This window comes from Labeo rohita, chromosome 23 (assembly GCF_022985175.1).
Source record: "Labeo rohita strain BAU-BD-2019 chromosome 23, IGBB_LRoh.1.0, whole genome shotgun sequence".
Classification (NCBI taxonomy): Eukaryota; Metazoa; Chordata; class Actinopteri; order Cypriniformes; family Cyprinidae; genus Labeo; species Labeo rohita.
In genome coordinates this window covers 25,822,218-25,835,204 of record NC_066891.1, presented here as the reverse complement: position 1 = coordinate 25,835,204, position 12,987 = coordinate 25,822,218, and the positions used below count along the sequence as shown (strand labels likewise).

The 12,987-nt window shown below is 35.9% G+C and overlaps 1 protein-coding gene across 1 annotated transcript in view; it reads right to left on the bottom strand.

The window, feature by feature from the left end:
• Positions 1 to 12,987, bottom strand: part of bmp7b (bone morphogenetic protein 7b) — a 75,343-nt gene that overhangs the window by 7,204 nt on the left and 55,152 nt on the right. The window contains exons 3-5 of the mRNA XM_051096235.1: positions 9,232 to 9,380; positions 5,051 to 5,254; positions 655 to 731 (exon numbers count right to left, since the gene is read on the bottom strand). Coding sequence (XP_050952192.1) covers positions 655 to 731; positions 5,051 to 5,254; positions 9,232 to 9,380 — 430 coding nt within the window. The remainder of the gene's footprint in view (positions 1 to 654; positions 732 to 5,050; positions 5,255 to 9,231; positions 9,381 to 12,987) is intronic.

The window sequence follows — 12,987 nt, the reverse complement described above, 5'->3', positions numbered from 1 at the left end:
TACTATTATGCTGCTAGCATGATTGTAGCATGATTAACATGTAACTAGAATGTTAGCATGATTAACATGTTAGTAGCATGTTGTTAGCATGATTAGCAAGTTCGTTTGAATGAGTTTAAATGGGCTGAGTTTGGAGTTTGTAGAGTTAAAGCTCTAGGAGGAGTAGCAGTCAGAAATTTTAGTCTCAGAAGAAGAAGTAGTTTAAATAGGATTTCAATAAGCTGGCTTTCTCAAGCCAACTTAATAATATTTAACATTTTTGCAGTATTTTAATTAAATGAATGCAGTCTTGGTGAGCAGAAGAGACTTCTTTCAAAAACATGACAAAATCTTATCGACCCCAAATTTTTGAACGGTAGTCTATATATTTGTCTTTTGAATTATTTTTTGACCCCTGTTTAACCACAGTAAAAGCAGGTTCATCAGTTGGAAGACCAGCTAATCAACCAGACTTAGTTAGAAAATATACTAGTGTGTAGTTTAAAACAGGGCCTTTGTAGACTGTTGTCTCTTGTGTAGAGTATGTTTCTAGCCCAGAAGAGTATATATTAGGGGAAAACAATTTAAAAAAAAGCATGAAATATGAATGTTAGAGACGGCAATTACAAAAAAGAGGATCTGAAGAAAGAGATAAAGGGGTGAGGAATAACACACCTGCCATCCAAGGTCTCGAAAACTAACGTACAACTCGTGTTTCTTACAGGCCTGCTTCTGATCCGCACTGCTGTTCTCTGAAAACAAAGAGAGAGAAAGAGAACCACTGATGTCACATGGACTATTTTAACAATGTCCTTACTATCTTTCTGGGCCTTGAACATGTCTGTTGCATTGCTGTCGATGCAGAATCAGAAAGCTCTTGGATTTCAACAAAAATATCTTCATTTGTGTTCTGAAGATGAATGAAGATCTTACGGGTTTGGAACGACATATGTGTGAGTAAATAATGACAGAATTTTCATTTTGGTTGAATTATCCCTTTAATTAAAAAAACACTATGTTAATGTCCTCCTGTTTGTTTATCTCAAACAGCTAAAACTATTTCAAATATGGGCACTGTCTGACTTAAAATGTGTGAAGGGGTGTTGAAACTAACACTAAGCTGTGAGTGACACAGAGAAATATGAGGAATAGGTCACTGAAGTCGTCTGGAATCTGTATAACCCTCATACCTATGCAGAACATCGACCCAAATTCATTTAATATCCATTTAACACTGTAATGCTATTACTGTGCAAAATGACCTGCAGAGAATTACACAGTAATAGGAACCACATGAACACACACACTGACTCACACACAATTTAGCTCCGCTTCTCCTTCGCCTTAAAGGGGTACTTCATCTTAAAATGAAAATTCAAATCATGTTGGACCAAACCTGCATGCTGTTATTTTTTGACAAGTTTCTCAAATTTCATAAGGCTTCAGAAGACTGTTTAATTATCTTTGGAGCTTGAGCTGTGACTGTTCTTTTCACTGTTATTTTCAAGGAAAACTTGTCAGTGTACAGGTTTAAAATGATATGAGGGTGAGTAAACACTGACAGGAGTTTTTTTACGTTTCATTTTTGGGTGGAAAAATGTTATCATAATTTACCTACCCTCATGCCTTCCAAGAAGTCAAAAAGAAATTAAGGTTTTTGAGGTTTTGAGGAAAACATTCCAGGATTTTTCTCCATTTAGTAGACCTCTAAGGTCCCATGCTGAAGGTCCAAATTGCATTTTCAGTGCAGCTTCTACACAATCACAGCTGAGGAATAAGCGTCTTATCTAGCAAAACAATGTGTCGTTTTGCTCATGCTCATCTTGCACTAGCTCTGCAATGTGCATTTGCATCTTCACGCATTAAGTAATCATGCTAGAAAGGTCATGTGTGGTTAGTTCTTTGTCTGTCGGTTCAGAAAGGTTGGGTAGGGCGAAAAACTCCATCTCATTTTCTCCTCCAAATTCAAAATCATACCTTTTTTGTAAAGGGCGTTTGACTTTCTTTGCTTTGTAAACAGTGGGTCAGTACTTCCTGCGTACATGATTATGTAATGCGTGAGGTCAAGCTAGTGCATTTGTGGTTAAAAAAATGACAGATTGTTTTACTACATAAGACCCTTGTTCCTCAGCTGGCATCATGTAGAGCCCTTTGAAGTTGCACTGAAACTTGAAAAATTAAAATTTGGACCTTCAACCTGTTGATCCCCATTGAAGTCCACTATATAAGAGAAAAATCCTGGAATGTTTTCCTCAAAAACATTAAAGGGGTGCTATTATGCTTTTTCACTTTTTGAATTTTAGTCAGTGTGTGGTGTGTAAAAAATCTACAAAGTTACAAATCTCAAAGTTCACTCCAAAAGGAAAATTTTTTAAATTATAGTTTTTAAAAAATCCCTTTTCAAGAGCTAAAATGAATGGCTCCTTTGGACTACAACGTTTGTTTTCCGCATGCAATGATGTCACAACACGGTCCATTAGAATATCATTAAATTAAATCCCGCCTACGGAAACTAGCCGCAGCACGGCGGGTATAAACACAAGCATTGACTTGAGTGGCCACTTCAGAGCAGTAATGCGCCACAGACGTGTGCAGTACAGGGGGTTGAAACACATGCCGAAGCCGCAATCTACTCTGGTTGCCGCGTCAGATCCGTAACGCGCCACAGACGTGTGCAGTGTGTGGTAAAAAATTTATTCATCATAGAGTGTAGATAGTTTCACTTATAATGCGAGTGTTTTTTAAAATGCATAAACCTTCATTAGAATAGGCTAGGCTAATCAGTGATGATGTTCTTTGATAACGTTAGCTTGCTTTTAGCCTTATGCTGGAGCTGGTTTCGGGCAATAAAACTAAGTATGTAAATAATTAAATACATTAGCACGATAATATCATGTATTGTTGATCTCGCAGGCTGACGACAGGACCCAACATTTCCGTAGCGTATTATTTACTCACCCTCCATGCATCCTAGGTGTATATGACTTCCTTCTTTCAGATGAATGCAATCTGAGTTATATTAAAATTTATCCTGGCACTCCCAAGCTTTAGAACGTGTTTCTCTTCATCAGTCCAAAACAAGTCCAATAATGTGCATCCATCCATAATAAAAAGTGCCTCACACAGCTCTGGGGGGTTAATAAAGGACTCCTGGAGCGAATCGATGCATTTTTGTAAGAAAAATATCCACATTTAAAATGTAAGAATCACTTTAATCTAGCTTGCGCTAACAGTTGTACACAGAACTTGCTTCTTTGACAAGGGGCGTGGCAGTACTGAAACACCGTCAAAGCTGTTCCCCAATCGCAACGCAGTGGGCCTTTTCGGAAGGTGGGCCTTCATTAAACCCAGAACTGGCTGGGAGAAATGTATTGTAATATTGTAAATTATGTTTAAAATAATGTGTTTTTCGAACCACCAAGCATGAAAACATGTTCTAGTACACCCCAAAACAAAATCAAGACTTTGTAAAAGAGCATAATAGGACCCCTTTAATTTCTTTTCGACTGACGAAAGAAAGACATGAACATCTTGGATGACATGGGGTAAGTAAATATCAGGAAATTTTTATTCTGGAAGTGAACTAAACCATTAAGACTATAACATTTACAGTTTTGGTGATTGAATAAATCATTTATTGATAAAACAGTCTATTGACAGCACCCTTGTGAAAAAGAAGTACACTTTGACATACTTTAAGAAGAGTACAAATTACGGAAATGTTACAGCTAAGTGTGAACTGAATGTAATGTCATCAGACACTTAACTGCTTGTTATTTGAGGTTAAATGAAAATATATTATAGGTTAAATTTATATTAAATGTAATTAGTTGAACCTTTTGAGGTTTTTTTTTTGACCCACTTAAGTCGGACTTAAACACATCTTTGTATGTAATTACATAATTACTTTTATTTTCTTTGAAATGTGGTTAAAGTGTATTACTGAATGTTCTGACATTAAAATATACTATAATGTTTAATTTCTACTGAAACTTGTATGTTGTGTTTTAATGTAATATTAAATAACAGTTACAGTTAATAATCAAGGACTTTACATGTTTTTGTATGTTAGTCAATACATCAAAATAAGTGCACTTCTTAAGCACAACAAAAAATGAAAACAATGGTTTGAAATGTACTATAAAGTAAAACTTTTAATTTGACATTATTACAAAGTGCACTTTGTAAAAAAAAGTGTACTTGAAGGATTAATTTACTTGTAGAATAAAAAATTCCTGATAATTTACTTAGCCCCATTTCATCCAAGATGTTCTTTCTTCAGTTCCAAAGAAATGAAGGTTTTTGAGGAAAACATTTCAGGATTTTTCTCTATATAGCAGATTTAATGGGGATCAACGGTTTAAAGTGAAGTTTCAAAGCAGCTTCAAAGGGCTCTACATGATCCCAGCTGAGGAATAAGGGTCTTATCTAGTGAAACAGTTGGTCATTTTGTAAACAACATAAAAATGTATATGCTTTTTAACCACAAATGCTTGTCTTGCACTAGCTCTGTGATGTGCGTCCATGACTTCACGCATTATCATAATCACATTGGAAAAGCCATGCGTGGTTAGTTCTTCGTCTGTGTACTCCTGTTCAAAAAGGTAGGGGGAAAACTCCATCTCATTTTCTCCCACAACTTCAGCATCGTCCAACATCAGTTTTGCATTTTTTTGTAAAGGCCGCTTGACTTTCTTTGCGTGTTCGCTATGTAAACACTGGGTTGGTACTTCCACCTACGTCACACATGACCTTTCCAACGTCGAGCTAGTGTGAGACAAACATTTGTGGTTAAGAAGTATATACATTTTATTTTGTTTGGAAATGGCCAATAGTTTCACTAGACAAGACCCTTACTCCTCAGCTGGGATCATGTAGAGCCCTTTGAAGCTGCATTGAAATTGCAGTTTGGACTTTCAACCCGTTGAACCCCATTGAAGTCCACTATACTGTATGGAGAAAAATCCTGGAATGTTTTCCTCAAAAACTTTAAATATATATATACCCTCACATTTGCCTTTCTTCACCTGCTTTCACACTTCTGTACTTCATGTATTAAAAACACACACACCTGCGATATTGGCTACACGCAGCGCCTCCTGGCCCTTGGCGGTTTTGGAGCGGTTGGGATTGCGCTGCTTGTTGCCGCCCTGTGCGGAGCGGATGCTGCGGATGTGGACCTCCGTGGCTTTGAAGAAGGCCACCATGAAGGGTTGTTTGCTCTGGGGGCCGCTGCGGCCCACCAGCCCCGCCACCCATGGGTTCACGCTCTGACCTGCAGAGGGAGACAGAGAGATTTCAGCACAGTGCATCATTCATTTACAATCAACTACTGATTTCTTTTTTCTCTGAGATCTGAGAGGAAAGAAATACATCTTGAAATTGTTAGTGGAAATGCTGACAGGTACAAATCCCACAAGAGACGTTATACAGGCCCCTTGAAAGACGTTTTTCACCTGTGTAGCAGGAGGCAAACATTTTCCGTTTGTGTTTCTGTGAATCGGCTCCCACATATCACTCAACGGGACAGTTTAGCAATCTTTTATTTTGTCAGAGCCCTGTGGGCTACTAAATCGTGTAATATGTGTTATAAAATAATCGGTTTGTGACTTAGATGGTCACAGCCTTATAAATCAAGAGAGTGTGGGTTCTCCAAGAATATGCCATTTCTGATGTTTATTTTGTGTAATCTATCTCGCTCTCACGAGCGCTTTTAGTTCCCTGTTTATTCAGAAAATTCCTGCACTTACATCTGTTTCTGTCTCCGTGCCATTCCCGAATGCTTTTACCTACACACCGGCTTTAATGTGTGTGTGTTTGTGTGTATGTGTGTTCCTTACAAAGAGGAAGGAATGCTCTTTCTGTCTCCGCGCTGAGGTAAAGCCGGGTTGCCGGTTGCCTACGGCGACAGGGTAGGCGTCCCGCAAGCATGTCTCGACAAGCTCGCTGATCTACGCGAGCCCCATAATACACTGCACCTGTTTTCATGCTAACACTTAAAACCTGTAACATCCTGTACACACACACCATTCTACTCACGCAGATTCAATACAAAACACACTCCCACTGCGGCTATTAATAAAATATGTGAGTGAAAAACACAGTAGGTTCAAATCTGTGTTAGTTAGAACTTATTTGGGACATCTAGACTAAGCACTGAACTTAGACTAAACCACAGCGATTAATAGTTAATAGTGATTTCTATTAAGAGTGGGTTCTTAACGTTTGAGACTGTACAGAAAATTTGGGAATCAAAATCTAATTTAAATTTGTAAAGTTATAAAGTGAAAAAAGAACGTCAGATTTTGTGCCATTTTTCATTTGATCAAACTGATCATGTGACTCTTTGTACAGATGGTCAGATGTTCTTCTATTGCAGCTGAAGATCCTTGTAAAAAAAAAAAGAAGTGCACTTGTATTGAATGTACACTTGTACTCTACTTCAAATAATAATAACATATTTTTAAAAATTGTTTTCTCAGATATATAATATAAATGAAATAAGGCCTCTTGTGTACTTAAAGAGAGTTCACTTTCAAGACTATGTTTCTTAACACAATTACCTGTTAAGTACACTTAACTGAACTTTAGAAGAATGTCAAATTAAAAGATTTTCTTTAAAGCACACTTCAAATCATCCTGATTTAATAATCTTTTGTCATACTTTAAGGAAGTACACTTATTTTGATATGTTGACCAACTGTAAAGCGCTTGAACTGCTTTGAACTGTTGTGTGTTATTAAGGGTCATCGGACGCCCATTTTCCACAAGTTGATATGATTCTTTAGGGTCTTAATGAAAAGTCTATAACATACTTTGGTTAAAATTTCTCAATTGTAGTGTAAAACAACACCCTTTTTAACCTTGTCAAAAAATGTTGGTGCATGTCCCTTTAAATGATAATGAGCTCTGCTCACCCCGCCCCTCTCTTCCATAGGGTGACAAGCAGTTCTCTCTGAGAATGTAAAATTTAGCGTAGGAATGTGCTGACTAGCACATTATTAGGAAAGGCAATTTGCAAAGATTCATAAAAACCCTTATACTCGCTTATATGGATGCAACTGCATCACAATGATTCGCATGAACAGACGCATTTAGGCAGATTGTGGGGTGCATTTGCTTCAAAAACTCTCTGCATCTTCAGTGGCTCAGATGATGGCAGTAAATGATGACTGTTATGTTCATTATTACATCCAACAACAAAACACTTTAATCGCTTAGGAGACATTCTTGTCTACCTTTTCTCCAGCGTCGAAACAATGGCGGACAGTTCTCATCTCACTCAGGGTGGGTCTAAGGTAAGACGGTTGTGTCAATCAACTATCGTGGGAGTGGCCTTAGTCTGTGTGATGTCACACAGCCAAGAATCAGAGAATGGCTTGATTTGAGAAAGGGGTAATAATTTATAGGAATTAAAAAAAAAAAAAACACTGGGTGGATTTTTATCATTATAGGGTGGATTTTTACACACACTGCCAACACACATTTATGTTTAAACAACATGTAAAAGTGAACTTTGCATCGGATGACCCCTTTAATATTACATTTAAAGTAAACATATTTTAAATGTACTAAAACTGCAATTTATATGTGTATTAACAATGTACAATTTTTTTTATTTAACATGAAAGACTGCTAAATTTCAACACTTTTTTTAAGATGACTGAAAGGAGGATAAAACAAAATGAAGTATGGACTTACTTCATTACAGTAAATAAATATTGGTTCTGCATATCAGTTATCGGGCACATAAACATGCAAATAATTGGTATCGGTATCGTTATAAAAAAATCAATATCGGTCGATCACTGTAGACTAATCGCTACCTATGCAGAAGAAGATCAACATCGCTGCCTATTTAGCCCTGCCCTCCGATTCACGCATAGCATTATTTACCAGAGAGGCGAATGCGCAGAAACCAAATAATAAAAATGGCTCTGAAAACAACAGGGTGCTCTTCAGCGCCAATTTGTGGACAAAACCGTCTTTGCATTGCCTTCCTTCTGATCCCAACGTTAGGAAAGAGTGCATGAACTTTATTTTTAATGACGTTCCAGACCATGTCAGTAAGAACCTGTTTACTATATTGTACCACAGATTCATTTACAATTACCCAGTGACACAACGCTTGTTCTTTTATCTCAGGAAACCGAGGTTACGTCAGTAACCAGAAGACACAATTCGATGCAGAATCTTCAAAAAGATTGAAACCAAAAATGAGTGGTAGCTGTGTTGCCTATATTGGATCCGACAGTCATGTCGCAACAAAAGTGTGAGTAACACAAGTTTTCATTACGTGGTCACTAGTGCTTTGTCTCTTCTTATTCTCTTATTCTCTTCTCTTCTTATATCGTTTCTTACGTACTTAGTTATTTATGCATTAAAATAAAAACAAAGGCAGATCATGACTCCTTTAAATACAAGACAAGATGTACCAAAAATTACATTAAATTATATTTTTAGTTCATCAAAGCTTCAGTGCATTCAGCAGGTCACGTTAACCATTAAACCATATTTCAAAGACAATAGTAATAGTAATGTAATTACGAAATTACATATAAAGATGTATCAAATCCTAGTTAAGTGGCAGAACTCTAAAGTTCAGCTAATTGCATTTAATATAAGTTTAAACTATAATACATACTGGATTTTCATTTAATTACAAATATCATGCGATTAAGTCTCAGACAACATTACAATTAGTTCTCATTTAAGATATAAAGTACATTATTTCTATAATAACTCTAACTCTAATAATTATACTAAAGTGCACTTCTTTTTCACAAGTTGATGCTCTTTGGATCTTAAACTATGCTGGAGAACATGATCATCAGGTTTGACATTCATTTAGCTCAAGTGCTGCTACCCTTAAAGAAGAAGAAGGACAAACTACAATAATAAAGATGTTATTGAGATTTGTTCGTTTTTAAGTTTAACTTTTCACTCAGGTTGTTATTTTGTTAATATAATTTCTAATGGTTTTAGACTTTTGGACCCCCACTGTAGATGTTTTCTTTGAATGGCCTGTAAATGCATTGTAATAAATCACCCTTCAAAGACACTGTAAACATTTACTGAACTGAACTGCATTGAACTTAACAGTGTACCAAAGTGAAGGCAAAACAAACAGAGTGCTCTGCAGTGTGACCTCAAAAATGGTTTAATTTCTGCAGTCTCTGTCTGTGATGCAACACAATGTAAATGTATCATATTTTGGCCCCTGTGACATGTGGCGTGTGCACGTCCACTTACCATCCAAACTTTCCAAAGCCAGCTGCAGGCCCAGATTCCTGCCCGGGTTCAGCACCCAGTGGTTACTGGTGGCTGTGATGTCAAACACCAGCCAGCCCTCTTCTGCTGCCCAGATCACCCGCGAGTCCAGCAGGAACAAATCTGAATCCCTGAAGGAGAGAGAGAGCATATGAGCCTGCTGAAAACACTAGCTTATCACACACACACAAGTAATTAAAGCAAGTATGCATGGGATAAGAATTAGTCATTTGCCAATTTTTTTTTTGTCATGACTATATACATCCGTCATGAAACTCTAGATGGCGCAGGCTGATGGGTTGTTAAACTACTTGGCACAAGCTGATTGGTTCAAGTTGTGTACGCACCCAATGAGCTTGCTGCTTTACATTTTAATGGCTGGTTAGCATTCACTAGAGCATTTCGCAGCGCTAGAGCTCTTCTGAAACCTTCCACCTCCCCACTTCCACCTGTACAGATCTGTTACAAGTTATTAGGGGCCAAGCACTGAAGGTATGAAGGCACCTATTGTATCCATTGGCGTTCTTATTATTCTTCTTCTTCCGTTTCTTCTTCCGCTGTTGAGTCTATGACAGCCCATAGAAAGTTGTGAAATTTGGCACACAGATAAACTTACGGTTTAGTTTTTTTTTATTTTATTTTTTTGTTAATAGTTCATAAAACCTACTTTTTCAAACTTATCCTAGACGGTTTGTCTGATTTTTACTAAAATTGGCCCAGATCATCTTCAGACCATGCTGGCAAAAAGTTATGGAATTCAAGTTGATTAGTCAAACCGTTCTTGAATAATAATAACGAATTCTACGAAAAACACGTAAAAATGGATGTGAGGCTATATCTTCACAATGGTTTGGTGTATTGAAACCAAACTTGGTGTGTGTTATAACAAGCATGACCTGAGGCTACCTGCAGTGTTTCGGCACAGTGCCACCTAGTGGTCGGGGGATATAAAAAATGGCTATTTTTGCTTATAACTTCTCAATGGTCACAAAACTGGTCTCTTTAGATTCAAAGGAGCATGCTGAGTGAAACCATACCCAGTTGTCCCATGTCAGCCATTTTGGGCGCCGGCCGTTTTGAGTTTTGTTGTAAAATGCTATATTTTATGAATGCACTAATGTATCGTTACGAAACTTGGTATGTGTGGTATGTTACAGTAAAAGTTATAATGAAATTTAAAAAAAAACTCTAATAACTTTTGTTTAAATTAGCCTACTGTAATGAAATGGTCTTGATATATTCCTTCGATCATGCAAAGAACATTGATTCCAATTATGCCATAATTGGATGAACTTCCTGTCTGCCATTTTGATCTATGCTAAAAAACCTAAAACCTAGCTAAAAATTTTTCAAACTCCTTATAGACCATTGGTCCAGTTTTCATCAAATTTGACTCACATCATCTTCAGACCATGCTGGCAAAACATTATGGATTTTGTGTCGATATACAAAACGGTTTTTGTTTAGTACATCAACAAATTTGCTGGAAAGATGCCAAACTGCATCTTAGGCTGTATATCTGCAAAGTTTTGACAATTTTCACCAAAATTGAGTCAGATCATTTTCAGACTTTGCTGACAAAAACTGTGTAACGTATCAATGTATCAATGTAACATATGTAACGCCACAACAAATTTGATAATGCCAAACTGCACCTGAGGCTGTATATCTGCAAAGCTTTGACATATTGACACAAAACTTTGTGTGTGCCATTGTCACACAGAACACATCACATCGATTTGATAACAGTGCCACCTATTGTTCAAAAGTAATAACCCTTTTAAATCATATTACTAGTGGTTGTATTTATGATTTTTCACCCATTTTGTCTAAAATCGCCTTAAAATGGCTTCAAATACCCATTGTTTTAGTTGCTCTGATGCTTGCTGCCTTGCTTGCCTAGTGCGTGGCCCTGTAATTGCTGCTTGCAGCTATATTTATATATGTTACTTGTGCAGCAGCAGTATGTCTTAAATACTCACAGCTGCGTATCTGCGTATGTATGGGCAGTAGCAAGTTCCTGTACTTGCTTTGCAGCAGCAGCAGCAATAATAATCTACAACTACAGCAATAACCAACAGCAGCAGCAATTCAGCAGCATAGCAGATCTATTCCACCAAGACCAAATATAATAACATTGTCTTATCCATTACCATGCTAAAATCGTCAGAGAGTTTTCATGATACAAATTAATTTACTTTATTGATTCAATTAATTCAACACATCAATAAAACATTTTAAATCAAGAAACTCATAATTACAGCAGAAATGCCAGAAATATCTTGGAAGGGAGCTTTGAATATTGTGTTCAGATGATGCTATCTTGCATGTGTCAGTTGAACTCATCCAGCTCTTTCCCCAAAGACTTGAATCCCAAACTCTGTCTTTGCCAAGCAGACACTTTAAGAAATGCCTCTAGGACGATCTGTGGCCAGCTGTAGCCCCACTATGTGTGTGAGACAACTGAATCACAGTGACAGATGGATAGAATGACATTTGTATACAATACATTCAGTGGCATCCTGATTCAAAGAATGATATATCAGTCACTAAAGAGACTAAAGAAGGACAGGCCAGCAGGCATTTACTGTTATACACAGGCAGTGTTTGGGACTGATAACCATGAATTCTGACAACCATCCTGTTCATACAGCAGCTTCCATAGGTTAGTCTGTATTAACAAAGAATACAGTCAAGCTCCTTTTCTACTCTTATAATAGCTGTGAATAACATGTGGTCACACAACTGAAATTAATGATGTGAAAGTGTGAAAGCAAATTTATCCAGGTCTAAAAACTTGTTATACATGTTGATGTACTGTAAAAAAAAAATGAAACATTAAAAACTCATCTTACTACATTTTTCATATTTTAATAAACAAATGTTCATATTTCATATATTTTCATATAAAAGGAAATAGTTTGTGTTTATTTTCACTGAATATGTTTTTAGCTTTTAGTGATTAACTAGTGCTGGGCAACGTTATAAAATATAAAACATACAAAATAAGTGTTTTTGTGTACATAATATATGTGTGTGTGTACCGTGTATATATTTATTATGTATAATTAAATACACACACAAATGCATGTATGTATTTAAGAAAATATGTTTATATATTAAAGATTTTATATATATAATATAAATTATAAGAATATAAATGCATACATGTAAATACATGTAAATATTTTCAAAGTATATACTGTATGTGTGTCTTTATAATAAATACACACACTACACACACATATTATTAATATTAATTAATTATTGCCCAGCACTAGATTAATCATATTATAATATTTTATTGACGTTTTATAATTAGTAGTAATATAATCATTAACATAATATTTTATCTAAAAGTTGCATCCACAGTTTCTGGAGTTTTCATTAATTTGAAAACTTAAAAATTAATTCTTATTCTTTCAGGATGTGAACTTTTCAACATTTTTATGGCTTTTTCTTATATTTTGTTTATTATATTATGCAACATTACCTTGCTGCATTACCTTGCTGCATTAACACATTTTCATGTTTATCAGAAACAAACATTTATATGAAAATAAAACCACTTGTATTTTCACACTTTTTTTTATTTTCACCAAATGTATTTTTAGCTAACTTTAGTGGATAATATTATAATATTTAATTCACATTATATAATTAGTAATATTATAATATTATAATTAACAATATTTTAAATAAAAGTTCTGCATCAAATGATTTTCAATTGCGTTAAAT